The 16,598-nt window shown below is 38.0% G+C and overlaps 1 protein-coding gene across 4 annotated transcripts in view; it reads left to right on the plus strand.

The window, feature by feature from the left end:
- Positions 1–13,580: 13,580 nt before the first annotated feature.
- usp15 (ubiquitin specific peptidase 15) overlaps positions 13,581–16,598 on the plus strand; it is a 34,275-nt gene continuing 31,257 nt past the window's right edge. For all 4 annotated transcript variants that reach the window (XR_016149892.1, XM_039675158.2, XM_039675159.2 and 1 more), the window contains exons 1-2: positions 13,581–13,739; positions 13,948–14,075. Coding sequence is in view for 3 of the 4 variants with exons in the window: in XM_039675158.2 (XP_039531092.2) it covers positions 13,651–13,739; positions 13,948–14,075 (217 nt within the window). In the remaining variant the exon portion in view is untranslated. The remainder of the gene's footprint in view (positions 13,740–13,947; positions 14,076–16,598) is intronic.

Genomic DNA, 16,598 nt, shown 5'->3' on the forward strand with positions numbered 1-16,598 from the left:
GTATGCAAGTATGCAAAATACTCCTTTCTATAGCTATTTTTCAAGTCAACTATGTGCTATTGTCATTAAATGGCTTTCCTGAGGTAACTGTAACGTTCTGTGACATAATTGTTCTACTGCTGTTTTATTAATCTCTTTCCGTTGTTGAAAAGCACTGATTGATATTATTTATGAGGCATATACCGTTTGATAAGTTGTAGGCTATTGTATCTTATCTTTAAATAAAAAGTAACAGATGATCGGTTTACTTGATCTGAGGCGCTAAAGCGACCTGTCACGTTATTTTCTAGCGGCAAAACGGTATTGTCTGAATTTCGTAATAAAATGGACAGAACCAGAGAGCTGAGAATTTTAAATGTCATTTATATCGATCAGTGAGTGGAGGCCTATTACAGCTGGAATATCGTAACATGAAACAAAACAATGCAGAAGGCTACGTGTAGCCTATCATTCTAAATGTCTCACCTCAGCAGTCAGGCGCGCCCTGCTGACATCTTCACTAAAGTCCAGCAAATAATTCATTTATTTTAACACATTTGGTGGCATCTGCCTCAAGTTATTGTCGTTGTCTTGTCGTTTTTTCTCTCTCGACTTCTCGGTCCCCCTTTACGTTTAGAGATGTTACTCTTTTGACATGAATTTCGTTGCACATCATCACATCGCATCACTGCAGTTGTTGTAAAGCGGCCGCTTTTCAAGTCTAGATTTGAACTTGATTCCGATTGGCCATCAGACCTGTTAGTCTCGCAGCTCGCGTCAGCTTCATGCGGCTTCATGAGAGAGACACATGCCCGGAATTGGACAATAATATAACAATATACTTACGATAGAATAGGCTATATTTACAATTAATAATGATTTAAAAACAAAATACATAACGCGCCGGGCCGCCGGCCCAACCAGACCGCGGCCCACCGGGAATGTCCCGGTAGTCCCGATGGCCAGTACATGCCTGTAGTTATGGAATATATTAACATCATCCTACCTTTTTTGCTTTCTTCAAGGGGAAGAGCTTCAGTAGTGGCGATACATAAATGCCTTTCTTGGACCGCTTTCTCAACATCTACCCTATGTGTCTACATATGAAAATATGTTTGGTAACATTATTAATAGTTGAAGTTAGCCATAAATTAAATATTTTGGAGTTTAATTATTTCTCTAACTTTTTTCTTGCGTGTAGAGTCTGAAAAGTCCTTCAGAAGGGCTGAATGCGATTTTTGATAAATATGGACAAAATCATCCAGCCGTGTGAAGGGGCGTCTTTGAAAGCGCACATGTTTCAGGTCCCACTGGCTTTTCTCCATGATGCCTTGTGTTTTGTTGTCAGTGGTGTAATTCTAAAAAATAACATGTAAAAAAACATACATACATTGCTGTTTTGACAACGGTCAAAAAGGCATTAAAGATCAGGGCCCGGTTCCCCAAAAAGTCCTTATCTCTAAGTAGTTCTTAACCTATTCCTTAACCTCTCTCTTAACCTTATGGCACGGTTCCCGAAACGTTCGTACGCTAAGTGAATCTTCTGTAAGTCACACTTTCGTAAGGTTGGTCTGGAGCATTCGTAAGCTCTCTCTTAGTGTTGTTTGAGCTCAAGACACTAGTTGCCGCCACTGTGCAGCAGTCTTTAGAAACTTACACACATTTTCAAAACTATTTCACCTTTTTTCAAAACTCTACACTCAATTCCCAAAACTTCACACACAAAATGCCTCACATCTCCTTCAAAAATGTAACTGCATTCAAAATGCCATAAACACATGTCAGAATGAAGCATTTCCATCAAATGGCAAACACTTATTTCATAATAGTGCATTTTTTGATACACCATGTAAACATTGTTTTTTTTTTCTAAATCTGAAAGCTCTTTGGTCTTCCATACGCTTATATCAATACAATGTTCTATAGTGAAAGTAGTCTTCTGAGATCGGTAACTAGTACACTGACAGTATTCACCAATGTAGAAACAGAAAATATTCATTAGGCCAAACATTACTGTTGTATACAGTATACATCAAAACCATATGTAAACCAAAAGTATATTCTTTATAATACAGTAAAGGACACAATTGAGTCTGTGGGGGTCTCTGTCCATTGTTGGCATCTATTGTTCAAAACAGGTAATCTGACCTTTGACCTATTATAGGCTTATACTACAGTAAAGTAGTGATTGGTTAGGAATAATTGTAGCATTTTTATTGGTGTTTTTGGAAAAGAAAAGCAAGTCAATTCCTGCTAGATGTTTTGTGTTTTAGTCAAAGGCTGAGAAATAGCTTATGGTTTTGGAGATTTGGTGTGTAGGTTTGCACTTTGAGTGAGAGGTTTCAGGGCTGGAGTGGGACTCATTTTACCCACATGCCCACTTTAGTTCCCCACTGACTATATTAAAGTAAAATAATATAATTAAAACCTCAGTATATAAGTCTGCAATAGTGCACTCTACTGTACAGCTTTGAAATTCATTGTATTTTGCAGAAATATAATTTTCTATTCAGTGCAAAAGCAGTACACAGGGTTTTATAAATAAAGAGGTCCCAAAAGTGATCTTGGGTTCAGGGGCATATTATTTTTCCACAGTAATTGTCAAAGAACTTGGGATATGTATATTTGTGTTAAAGTGAAGCTAATGTAATTTATTGTTAAAGTGACGATAATGTAATTTATTGTTAAAAGTGACGCTAATGTAATTTATTGTTAAAGTGACGATAATGTAATTTATTGTTAAAGTGAAGCTAATGTAAATTATTGTTAAAAGTGACGCTAATATAATTTATTGTTAAAGTGACGATAATGTAATTTATTGTTAAAGTGAAGCTAATGTAAATTATTGTTAAAGTGACGATAATGTAATTTATTGTTAAAGTGACGATAATGTAAATTATTGTTAAAAGTGACGCTAATGTAATTTATTGTTAAAGTGACGATAATGTAATTTATTGTTAAAGTGAAGCTAATGTAATTTATTGTTAAAGTGGCATAGGCTCATTATGTCAACATAAAGCCTTAACAATGTTAATTTTAGACACCTACCAATAAGCAGCATGGTATATATTTGACCTAAGTCATCATATGCTAAGTTTGAGTGTGTATTGGGTCCCTTAAAAGCTGTTCTGATTGACTAGGCCAATCTTGAAATGTTAAAATCGCTTAAAAACGTTTTTAGGGTTTCCCTATTCACAGGCCTAAAACAGGTAGTGCAACCCAAAATTTTCAGTGTTAACATTCAGATTCATATTCTACACATCCAGACCTTTCAAAAAAGTATGGTTTTGTTGGGAGGTGGGGGGGTGCACGGTAGGCCTATGTAGCTCGCCGCCTATTTCGTCATTATATATCAGAGGGCTTTTACACTGGGCTGGTTTGCTGCGGTCCGAGTCCGAGCGCGTTTGTTCCCGGCGCCCCCTGCAGCTTTGATCTGGTTTCACACCCAACTTGATTATATCGAACCCTGGTGCGTTTGCATGGCTCTTACGTCATCGCAAACGTGCACGGTGCTCGATAGAAAGCAGAACGTGGGTCAATGTTGTGTTTTTTATTAATTTGCTGCTATTATGCGCAGTTGAGGGAACAATACAGGTTTACTGTGTGTGTGTCACATAAGGGGGACTTCTGCTCTTGCAAACGGACTCTTAACGAGACAGTGGATTTCCAAATGTGTTGCTCTGATTCGCACAATGCTTGAATACACTGCGGACACACTCTTGCTCGTGTCTGAGGTAAATCATCAACACTATCATCCCTAACAAGTGTTTTATTTTAACTGAATACATCACAATAAGCTAAAACGCATGCGCAGGATACTTTCCCAGACAGCAAACTGACATTGAATCAACGTGGAAATATGACATCGAAACAACGTTGATCTGACATTGTTTTGCTCATCGAATTAACGTTGAACCGTCAGACGCGTCATTCTTTCAAAACTAACGGAAAATCAACTTGAAATCAACGTTGTTTCAACGTTATGAAAGCAAACCAATTTTCATACCCAGACAGCAAACTGACATTGAATCAACGTGGAAACGACGTCTCTCATGACATTGAAACAACGTTGATTTTGCTCATCGAATTAACGTTGAACCAACGTCAGACGCAGCATTCTTCAAAGCTAAATGAAAATCGAAAATTGGTTTGCTTTCATAACGTTGAAACAACGCGTTGATTTCAAGTTGATTTTCCGTTAGTTTTGAAAGAATGACGCGTCTGACGTTGGTTCAACGTTAATTCGATGAGCAAAACAATGTCAGATCAACGTTGTTTCGATGTCATATTTCCACGTTGATTCAATGTCAGTCTGCTATCTGGGTTACTTCCTGAACAAGTGCGCGCCCGAGTCCCATCACAGCGTTCACATTAGCGATTTTTCACGCGAACCGTGCCCCATTCTGGACTAAACTGCCAGTGTGAAAGCCCCCTTGGGTGCCTGATAATGGACCCGTCTGTGTTAGAATCACCATTTCTAGCTTTGGCCCATGCCACATTTCGCTGATGGATATTGTCCGACAACTCAGGAGAAAACCAAGGGTTTTCCAGTCCCTTCACTCTGTGCTTTGTCCAAGGAGCATGTTTTATTTTCTCAAAATTTTCCTTCAAAAGTGTCCAGGCAAGTTTTACACCAGGCAACAGGCCTAGCTGTCCCCAGTTAATCAAAGATAAATCATGATGATAGGCTTGTTCAGTCAAATTTTCAAATTCCTCTTTCTAATAATTTGCAATTCACATTTGGATATTTTACCGCCTCTCAAAGTAGCAATAACAGAATGATCACTCAGATCTAGGGATGGGGCCGATCCGATCCAGTATCGGGACCGATACCAGCGTAATTCACGTATCGGATTTTTCCGATCCAACCTGCAGAGAAATCCGATATTTATGAGCCATGTCTGCGCTTTAACGTTGGCTGCTGAAATGACTCCAAAAGGGATTCCCCGGGGCTGCTAGTCTGCTAGCTGGCTGCAAACTGTGTAACGGATATCCTGAATTCGGTTGTTAAGTCGTGACGTAATCACACTCTGATAATACTGTTTCCGGGTCCAAATGCTGGGTCCTCTCTATCTGCTTACCGCTTTTGCCCGAGTTTTAACATGCCGCAGTGCTGTGTCCCATGTTGTTTAAATAGATCGGAGTTAAAAAAAAAAACAAGTGACATTCAACTGTCATTCTACCGCTTTCCCTGTGACGAGAAAGAAAAGAGAAAATGGCTGCAGTTGATAAGGTAAGTTACAATTCTTTCCTTTATCCCTAACACCCACTGGCGCTGAAGCGAAGCCAGTCCTTTAAGAAAAGGGCTTACTCTAACGTTATGGGTTGTAACGTTAAGATATGGACGAGCGGAGCGCTTGGACCCGGAAGAGGCTAAACGTCACGCGTGACGTCAGACTTAACAACCGAATTGAGGCACGGCTTAATCATATACTGTAAAAATAGGGCTCAATGAGACACACAGACCCCCGCTCAGGAAATCCATTCCGCAGTTTGCAGCCAGCTAGCAGGATAGCATTGAGCTACCAACATGTTCGCTGTGGAAATACTTCACTGGAAACACCGCAGCAGAGCAAGACAAAATGCAATGTTTGCAAAGCCGTATTAATTAAACTATTTGTCTGTGATGCATGTTTGCAATTTACAGTCCAGAGAAGAGAAAGAGAGATCTCTCACGCGGCACAACACGACAGCCCTGCTTAATGAGTGAGGACAGAGGAAACGTAGCCTGGTTACACTTTAGATCTGTGATATTAGTCTGATTTCCAAAGATTAAAGAATATATTGAGGTAAAAAACCATTAAAAACAATAGCCGCATTCTGTCTAGCCAACTTCCTTCCCATCGCGGCGGTGCGCTGTCATTTCTCCCTAAAACTCAAACTTTAAGACAGAATCAGCACGATCTGTGATTGTTGTAAAATGCAGTCTCTGCTGTTGCTAAATTGCGGGACGCTTTAAATAATAAAAAGAGCTATTAAACGCACAAAATTTGCGCAAGAGGGCGGTGCGCGCTCCGAAACAGACAAGCAAATTATACTTTGGGCTTCATATGCGCGTCTAAACGATCAAATGTAGCCTGCACAAAAATGTCAACCCGACCGGCTTGGAGATTAACACTTAAACCGTTTATGTCTAAAATGAACGTAGTTATGGAAATAGTTGGGAGAAAATATGGTGCTTCAGTAGATATGAAATCCGCACTAGTTTTACTAGTTTTTTTTTTCTAGTTTCAAACTAGGTTTGATGTATATGCCAAAAAAGTAAAATTCTTATCAGGTAAGGGGGAACCCCTCTTTCTTGCAGTTTTATAAATAATTTGGAATGGTTGATTTGATCAAATGCATATAATCGTATATAGCGTTTAATGTTTTTGAATACACAGCTCAGGTTCAGAGCGGGTTGAAGGTCCATCAGGATCTGATATGGAGTGTTTGAACAGTAAACTCATGTGATTTAAAGATGAAGCTTCTCCTGGTGTAAAGAGAGTTCAGTTCTGCTCTGATCTTCATCTGTGTGAGAGAGGTTTGCCTTTATTCAGGCCTGCAGTTATTCAGAGGCCAGATGCATGATGGGATTGAACGGACTGGTCTTCATACTCATTGGTTCAGTTCAAGGACAGGTCCGGCTCTTTAACTAACCTGTCCGTGATTATTACCTGCTTCATTCAACTCTTCAACTAAAGTTTATAGAGACCAAACAAACATATCTGCTGTTGTCACGATTCCTGTCTTGTGTTTTCCTTGTCTTGTGTGGACTTTAGTTATTTCCTGTTTCTGTGCCATGTTTTGTAGTCCTTTGTAGTTTTTCTTGTTTATAAGTTTCCCAGGTGTTTCTGATTTACCACACCCCCTTGTTCCCTCATTTAGCTTGTTTGTCTGTGTATTTAAACCCCTGTGTTTCAGTTGTTGGGTGTCGGTCGATGTTTCACTGTAGCGTTGTTTTGAGTTCTTGTTTCTGAGTTGTGTTCTGAGTTCCTGTTTCGAAGTTTCTTTGTCTTCCGTGGATTTCCCTTTTTGTTTGTTTATTATTATTATTAAAACTGTTTTCTGCATTTGGATTCCTCCTTGCCTCCTCATCGTTACAGCTGTGTATTAATCAAATATTCATAATAAATAATAAAACAGTAATGTGATGTCAAAGGAAGGGAGAGGTATTGACTGTGGCCAAAGCCAAACATGTGATGCTGTATCTCTGAAAAGTGTGTCTAGTTTAAAGGGACAAACACAATTTCAGAAAGAGGAAATAAAGACAGAATTATAATTTTCTGACTGATCTATCTCTGTAAGATAGCCTTACATTTAGTTATACAGTGTTTACCTGTGGGCTCTCAGAAATATACATACATATATATATATATATATATATATATATATATATCACTGATTCTTGAAACTTTGGCAAAAACATGTCCCACTAAAAAAAGTGCTAATTCTGTTGGAAATTAATAACATTTTCATGCAGACAAATAATCAGGGTTATAATCTGGGGGTCCTTTGCACATATGTAAGGTCATTTTATAGGTTTATTTTTATTTTTTATTAATTTAATGATTAAATACTGGCCCATTGCCTACAAAATCAGTTGTCCTCGGATAGGAGATAATCATTTCAACTTGATTAAAAAAACTGAAAATAATAATTGAATTGAATAATATATTTACAACATGAAGGAGTACATTGCAATATGTATTAAAAACTACAAACAGTGAGTTTTGAACAATATTTACTATTATTTTGTGGTTCCTCAAAATGTGTCCCACATATTCGTCACCACCGTCAGATATTTACAAAAAGCAATAAAATCAGGTAACTACAAGGTTAACTACATTCCTGAGGACCCCATTTTCAAATCTTCAGCTCTACTGCATGCATCAAGATCACTCAAGCTCCCGTAAGTTTGCTATTTTCTCTTCAACTTGTTCATATTTTTGGACACTGCTAATGTCACAACCATAACATGTCAACACCGTCTCTTTTGTATAAAAAATATTAGATTCGATTATGACATAAGTGTATACTTTTTAAGAGGAGGCCTGAAGTAGCTAGCAACAGAGGGAAAACAAGATGGCTAATGTGAACAACTCATGCATATCATGTGAAAGAATAGGTTTTTGTCACCACCGTCAGACGTCACCACCGTCAGGTTTTCTGTCTGACGGTGGTGACGTACAGTCTGACGGTGGTGACAAAAACCTCCAAATGGTCCTCAACGGAGGCTAGAATTAGTTGAAACTCGAAAAATTTGTATATCATGCAAAAATTCATGTATTTCAGTAATTCAAATTAAAAGATGAAAGTAATATATTTAGTTTATACTGCTAGGGTCAATATCACTATAAAGTGCCTTTGGTGTCCTCATCAGAATTGCTCAGTCATCATGAACATAATGCAAAATAATGAAATTCTGAGGTTTTATTATAAATGGCCCAACACTTACACACATACAAGTACAATGATAAGTTTCTTGAAATGTGCTTTTCTGATTTTATACCATTTTCTTTGATTGCATGTAGGGCATGTGATTTTGGTATGTCCCACACGCTACTCAGCTTACTTCATTGATTGTAAAAAGTGGTTAAATGACATAAAATTAAAATACTTTTTGAACTTTCTTATTGTCCTCAGCAAATTATTTAATAAAACAAGTAATTTTGATTATTTATATTTTATTTTCATAATAATATTAAGCATTTTGCATGTGTCCCTGAAATTGCTGTCCACCCTGTCATTATTGGGTAAACGCCCCTTTAAGAAATCAACTGATGTTCTCAGTGACATCCCCTCCCCCATTTGGTCTTTCTTCAGTGGAGGTTAAAACTTCTCCTCAGTAAGTATCTAGACTTATATTTCCTAATTTTTGTCATATTGTGTTTGTAGTTTTGTGTTGTCAAGCTTAACATGTCCACCCTGTCAATGTGATATATTAATTCATATAAAAACATTTCAGAAATTTAAAATATATATATTTTAAACAGTGCACAGTCATCTTCAACAGTGAATCACTTTGCTAACTGCTATACACCATGTGCCCATTAGTTAATTTTTTTAAAGTGCTGGAGCTTGACCAATATGCATTTCTAACAGCCTACGGTCTCCTTAATACAAAACATGTAAAGTTAAATGGAAAATCTCAGATTTGTTTTGTGGAAATTGTGAAGTCTCAAAGGCACTTTATGGTGATTTTGACCCACTATATACATGCATGATTATACTTTTCAGAGGGCTGACATTTCTGTATTTAAAATCTTTTTTATTTATTTTATATATTTATTTATTGATTTAATGTAATATTCTAATTTTCTGAGATTTAGAATTTGGGGTTTTCATAAGCCGTAAGCCATTATCATCAACATTAAAACTCTTACCTGATATTCTAATTTTTTTCGTTTCATCTGTAATTGTTGATCACAATAAATACCAATATAATCTGTAATGTATTTTAGGAAGTTATGGCTAGGCAGCAGCTATCTGTGGAGGAGAGAAGGAGAAGAAATATGGAATATCAAAAGAAGCGGAGAGAGAAAATACACAGTGAGGCAGAGGTAAAGGAAGAATACCTCAGAATGGAAAGGCAAAGATGGAAGAAGAGGGTAGAGGAAGGGAAGGTAAAAAATATAAAAGACTTGAATGAAAGGGAAAAGAGAAGTCAGAGAAAGGCTTGGAAACGTAGACAACAAGAATCAAGAGATCGTAAGAGAAAGGGCTCTGATCACCCTGAAACTCCCTCAGAAAGTCTAGTGGATCAGGCCACACACGAGCCAGCTCGGAGTAGGCAGGCTATAGCAGGAGAGAGGGAAAGAAAGAAAACAAGAGCAAGATACTCTAGAGAGATGAAAGCTATAAGAAATAAACTTCAAGAGGTAACAAAGGATAGAAACAAAATTAAAAAGCGTTGGATACGAGAACAAGGTAGGAATAAAAAACACAGGAATCACCAAGAAAAAAAACAGAGCATCTGCTGCGGGGAAGCCAACTCAAAAACCCCTCCATCAAGAAAACTCTGCTGTTCCACAACGCACTCATTCATGAATTGAAACAAAACAAGTCTGCCCACAAAAACAAGAACTTGACTCTTTCAGGCAAGGTTCTGAAAAAATATCGGCTAATTCACCAGACAAGGCAATTTGGCGTAACATATAACACACTGCGGAAGAGGAGGCTTACTGAGAAAAAACCTGCATACATTCAAACAATTACTCAGAAGGTCCAGGATTTCTACCATAATGCAGCACGAATGACAACTGACAAACAGGACACAATCACACGCAAGAAAATAAAGCATCAGAGAATGATTCTGACTGATACAGCATTGAACCTCCACAAGGAGTTCACCAAGAAGGAACCAAGAGTGAAGCTCAGTTATGCATCTTTCTGTGCCTTACGTCCATTCTATGTCACAGCACCAAGGCCGTCGGATCGTAAGACATGCCAATGTCAGCCCCATGAAAATGCTAAGCTGATGCTTGAAGTCCTACAAGAAAATGGTGTCGTCAAGTCTAGCAAACTGGAGGATAGTTTTGAACTTGTCTGCTGTTCACAAACAAGTGAGGCATGTCTTCTTCGCTCCTGCGCCCGGTGTCTCCACAAACATACACTTCCCACACCACAGCAAGACCAGACCAATGTTGAATGGCAGCAATGGGAACGAGTTCAGGATCAAACTGCAGATGGGCTCCACTTCAACACAAGACGTGTGATGCACAGTGGCACACTGGGAGAGCTTATTCAACGATATGAAGACAAACTGAAGACAGAAACAACAACACACGTGTGCTCAGTTCAGAACCAGACCAGAGAGTACAGGAGCATGATCGAGAAGTGCAATGATAGCACAGTAATTGTGCATGTGGACTTTTCTGAAGCGTGGAAATGCAAGTATAGGTCTGAGGTACAGTCATGCCATTTTGGTCAGAACCTCCCACAGCTCAACCTGCACACTGGCATCTATTATACAAAAGAACAGAAGACAGGCTTTTGCACCGTATCAGAATCCAAGCGACAAGATGCATCTGCCATTTGGACTCACATGGAACCAGTCCTGAAAGATATTCGTTTAAATTTTCCAAAGGTTGATACTATTCACTTTTGGTCAGATGGCCCCAGCAAGCAATACAAGAACAAGAATAACTTTTCTCTCCTCTGCAGTGTCCCTCCAACTCTAGGTTTCAAGAGAACAACCTGGAATTTCTTCCCCACCTCACATGGGAAAGGTGCCCCAGACGGCATTGGAGGAACTGTGAAAAGGACTGCAGACAGCCTTATTCTGCGGGGGAATGACATTGTGAATGGGAATATCTTCCATGAGATGGTTGGCAGAAGCCTCTGCAGCACTAAGCTCTATATCATTGCTGAAGCTGACATGCAGCCATACGATGCACTCCTTTCTCAACCACCAAAACCTGTACCTGCAACAAGGAAACTCCATCAGGTCACACCGACACACAGAAACGACTCTGAGATCCATTGCAGATCACTGTCCTGTTTCTGCAGTGAGCCACTGTTGTGCGATTGTTTCAGCCCAACAATATTCCAGTTGACTGCCAACAAACCCAGGGTACAGGTTGAGGATGATGGTCCTACACCAATGCATAAGAGGAAAGGTCCTTTGGCAATGTTGATGGAGGTAATGGAACGGGAGGAAAGAGAGCAAGAGCCAATGGAGCCAGAACCACTGACCAAGAGTGGTCCTGATGGAACTGTGACAGATCTATCTGCTGATGTAGTTCATTGCGGAGATTGGCTTGCTGTCATTTATGACCAGAACTGGTGGTTAGCAAAGGCTGTCACTGTGGACGCTAATCATCAAGATGTGGAAGTGGAGTTTTTCCACCCTCATGGGCCCAACACACAATTCTATCCAAAAAGAGTTGGAAAGGATAAGTGCTTTATACCATTTGAACATATTCTGGTCAAACTTGTGGAACCATCATCACCAGGTCGTGCAAGCAGGACGAGGGAGATATACAACCTGTCTGCTGAAGTTATGGACTTCATAGAGGAGAAACATATACACCATATACTTCCTGATAATGCTAAATGAGTGGTGGAGTGATGTTAATAAGTTGGGGAATACTCACAGGAGTTCACATTTGAATTATTATTTTTGTGCCTGATGTATTCTGTGGTGCACACAATGGCTTCTGTATTTTGAAACATTTCAGTTTATGGAAAAGAGACCAGACATTATTCATTTATTAGTTCAGTTTATGCAGTAGTCTAGTTCACATAAGAATATGATCTATATGAGTTGGGGGCACTACATGACACTACATTAAATATGAGGTCAGTTATGAAATATTTCTTATTTATTGCTACTGGTAAATATTTTTTAATTGCTGATTATTAAGGGGTACTTCTATTAATGATAGCCTATTGCTAATTGAACCTATATGTTTCTTATTGAATGTTTGCCAGAGTGCTCACAATTGTTGTTATCTGTTCTTTACATCCAATATACAGTTAACTGTCCAGATTTCAGTAGAATATAATTTTATGAAGAGGGGGCACTAGATGACAGTTTAGGATGATGTCAGTGTAGCAGTGTACATTATTCCTACTGGTAATGACTTTATTTTGTACTATGATTTTTTATCTTTATTTTGTAATTTTTTTTTTTATATATATTTGATGATAAGGGGATGGGGTACATTTAGATATTGCTTATTTGTACCTTATATTCCTTGAAAAATGTTTATCACAGTGCCCAGGATTGTTATTTTTTTGGACCAAATAGTTAAATAAAGTTTTTAAGGAAGAACCCATTGAATTGAGTGGTATACATTTTGGAATTTTATGTTTTAATGAGGCCACTGTCACCACCGTCAGTTCTAAAGTCACCACCGTCAGAGGGAGTTTTATTTGTTTTAAAGGACTATGCTTAGAATATGTTTCTTCGGTGCTGTTGAGTTATTAAATTAATAGTCTCTTTTAATACAAAAATATGTTTGTTAAATAAAACAACATTACTTTTTCTATTTAGGCTTAAAGTAAACGTTGTATGATGTTAGATCTTTTAAAGGACTACATGCGAAACATTATAAAAAATGAACAAAAGTAAATATTCAACATTTAACAGCATATATATGTACTAAGAATGCCAGATAATGATTTAAAAACTCTAAATACATAATAGACCAAATAAATAAAAAATAATTTGCTATTTATTTTGTCTGACGGTGTTGACAAAAACAAAGTGATAACTGGAGAAACGCCTATTTTATAAAAAAAATACAAAATGAGGAGGTTGCACCGGTACATTTCTGAACAGCCAAGACCTTGGTTTATAATGATATACCTTCAGATTTTGTAATTTAACTAACTTTTTATTTTTAAAATTAAAACCTGTTTTATCCAAATTATCAAGAATCACTGATATATATGTATTGTACATGTATATAAATATATATATATTATATATATAATATATATATATATTCATATATATATGAATACACTACAATCACAAGTTTTGGATCGGTAAGATTTTTAATGTTCTTCAGAAAAGTCTCTTCTGCTCACCAAGGCTGTGTTTATTTGGTTAAACACACACACGCACAGTCGCACACACACACAGAAGATCCTAACGCTCTTTTGGAAGCGATGAGAGGCGTGCGTCATGACGTCACACAGACGCGCTGACGGCGGCTCCCAGCGTGCAGTGCGCGAGCGAAGATGGCGGAAGGCGGCGCGGCGGATGTGGAGACGCAGAGAGCAGAGATCGCGACGCTCCTGAAGACGCCGCTGCGCAGAGCAGACACCTGGTGAGACGCGCCGCACAACACGCGCTGATGAGTCGCGCCAGACAGCGTCAACGCGTCACACACTCGCACTCATACAGCAGCGACAACAACACGAGCTGTCAACACAGATCACGCGAACCAGCAGATACACACGAGATGATCGAGTCAGCGCTCTGTGTGTGCGTGTGTGCAGGCGCGCTGATGACGTCACTTCCGCTGTCTCCCACAGGTACCTGGTGGACAGTCACTGGTTCAAGCAGTGGAAGAAGTATGTGGGCTTCGACAGCTGGGACAAGTACCAGATGGGCGAGCAGAGCGTGTATCCGGGACCGGTGGACAACCGCGGGCTGCTCAAAGGTGCGGGTCACAGGGGTCAGAGGTCAAAGGGTCAGGGGTCTAACAGTTCACAAAACTCACGGTTCAGTTCAATACAACAGCTTCGGTAATAAAACTAGCATCATAAAGTATGATCTTCATTTCGCTGTGAACAATGACGGCGCTTTATCTTCTGAGCATAATAACACTTAACAGCTCCTTAATAATATGAATTATGACATGTAATATAGTAGTAGTTATTAACAGGTTTATTACAGGTTTATTACAGGTTAATTTAATAATAAAATATTGCGGCGGCGCAGTGAACCTGTGGATGTGTGCGTCAGTGTCGGAAAAGAGTTTTCGTTAATGTAAGTGTGTTGTTTTCTTCCCAAATGTGCTTATACATTTTCCTTAAAGGGATAGTTCACTTTGAAATACATTTTTGATATATAATGGAGGTCTATGGTCACCACCTCAAAGAGCAGCACAGAGAAGTCCAAATTAAACATGATTTAATGACTCGTAAATGTAAGTACACATTGATGGTCTAAGACACGAAACGAGCGGTTTGTGTGAGAAAACCAACAGTATTTATATCGTTTTTACCTCGTGTAATCACAGCCACGTCTATAAGTGGTAAAAACAATTGTTGAGGTAAGCTAAGGCTTACTATTGTGCATGAAAAAGGCCTCGTTTACTTGGTCTAATGTTAAATGAATGGCTGGTTTCTTTTTCAAATAAAACTTTACTTTAATATAATTTTCCAAAACACATTCAACAGTTTTTTACTTTTATACACATACTTTAAAGCTAACAAATAATTGAACACATTTTATGCATTAAAATATTACATTTATTGTGTGAACTCTTCAACATTTTTGTTTTAAAACAATCAATCATGTTATTGCGTCAACTGTTCAACATTAAGTTGGAGTTTTTATTTCTTAAACACATTCGATGCATTCATCGTGCGACATCTATTCTGACTTCATTTAAGATTCCTATGACCAAACGTTTCTGCAACACTTTCGCATGAAATATAGTTGTGATATTGTCGATCAAAACTCTTCTGAAACGGCGCACGATAACGAGGACCATGCTGAATCGATCATTAGCGATTAAAGGGATTAGGCTTGCCGCGATAGACGGTGTTGACGGTGTTACCGGTTTTAAGCCCCATCACCGGTGACATCACTTTCCCACCGTGACACCGCGATGTCTTGACTTTTTTTTTTTAAAGTATTCGTTTTTGCTAAAATATTTATTTGAATTAATTAAAAATAATAATTTTCAATTATTTAGTTCTGAAGAGAGCATTATAATTAAAAATGAACTGCGCAACGCGTGCCGTCACGTCACAGATCAGCAAGCATCAGGATTCCATTTAGCATGTGTGGAGACGAGAACGAGTCAAAGTACAGAAAAGCAAGATAATGGCGGAAGATTTGGCCTGTTTGGCAATATTTTGGCCAATATATATTAATGTTAATAAATGCCAATTTATAGTGTTTTACTTTTTTTTAGAGTGCTGTCATTTATGTAGGCTAAGGTCCTTTTTAAAGTTTTTATTTTATATTCGTCTCTTTTTATTTGGTTTTATCTTATTTAAACTTTGTTTAATTTATTTAGGCCTATTTTGTTTTCTTATTCTTTAATAAACGTTTTATTTTTTTTTGGGCCCACAGTTTGCCGATTTTCACTTTTTTCAGCCTATGCATGGGGTTATTTTTATTCGTTCGTTATGCTAATAAAAGTTCTGTCTATATTTTATTCGTTTACTATTATTCTAATAAAAGTGCTGTCTAAATAAAAGTTTATTGTCAGTGAGTTGGTTTTTTTTTTTTCTTTGTCCATTCCAGCAATTGACGTTGAATTGCAATTGACGCTTATTTCGAAAGTGAAAGTATGTCATTTATGTAGGCTAAGGTCCGTTTTGAAGTTTTTATTTTATATTCGTCTCTTTTTAATTGGTTTTATCTCATTTAAACTTTGTGTAATTTATTTAGGCCTATTTTATTTTCTTATTCGTTAATAAACGTTTTATAGTTCTTATTTGTTTGGGCCCACATTTTGCCGATTTTCACTTTTTTCAGCCTATGCATGGGGTTATTTTTATTCGTTCGTTATGCTAATAAAAGTCTATAAATAAAAGTTTTATTATCAGCGAGTTGTTTTTTTTGTCCATTCAAGCAATTGACGCTTATTTCGAAAGTGAAAGTATAACGCGCACGCATTTAAAAGCTATTTAACCCCCCCGCCCTGCCCTCCACGGTGACACCGGGATTACCGGTGTTGTCACACGTCGATTAACCGGTGGGAAATTTTCCTCACCGCGGCAACCCTAAAAGGGATTAGCCACAATTAATCATCCCTAATTTGAGGTCAGCAGTTTTATTCATAATGTCAAAATAAGATGATTTAAAAAGTGTCAGGTTACAGTGGTAACCAGTGTTTCCCACAGAATCACAGTCTATTCGTGGTGGTGTGGTGTTTTGGTACCGGTTTGGTACCTATATGTATTGTAAGCATGTTATCAATAACCTTCACTGGAATATGAATGTA

This window comes from Pimephales promelas, chromosome 24 (genome assembly GCF_988280905.1).
Source record: "Pimephales promelas chromosome 24, fPimPro1.hap1.1, whole genome shotgun sequence".
Classification (NCBI taxonomy): Eukaryota; Metazoa; Chordata; class Actinopteri; order Cypriniformes; family Leuciscidae; genus Pimephales; species Pimephales promelas.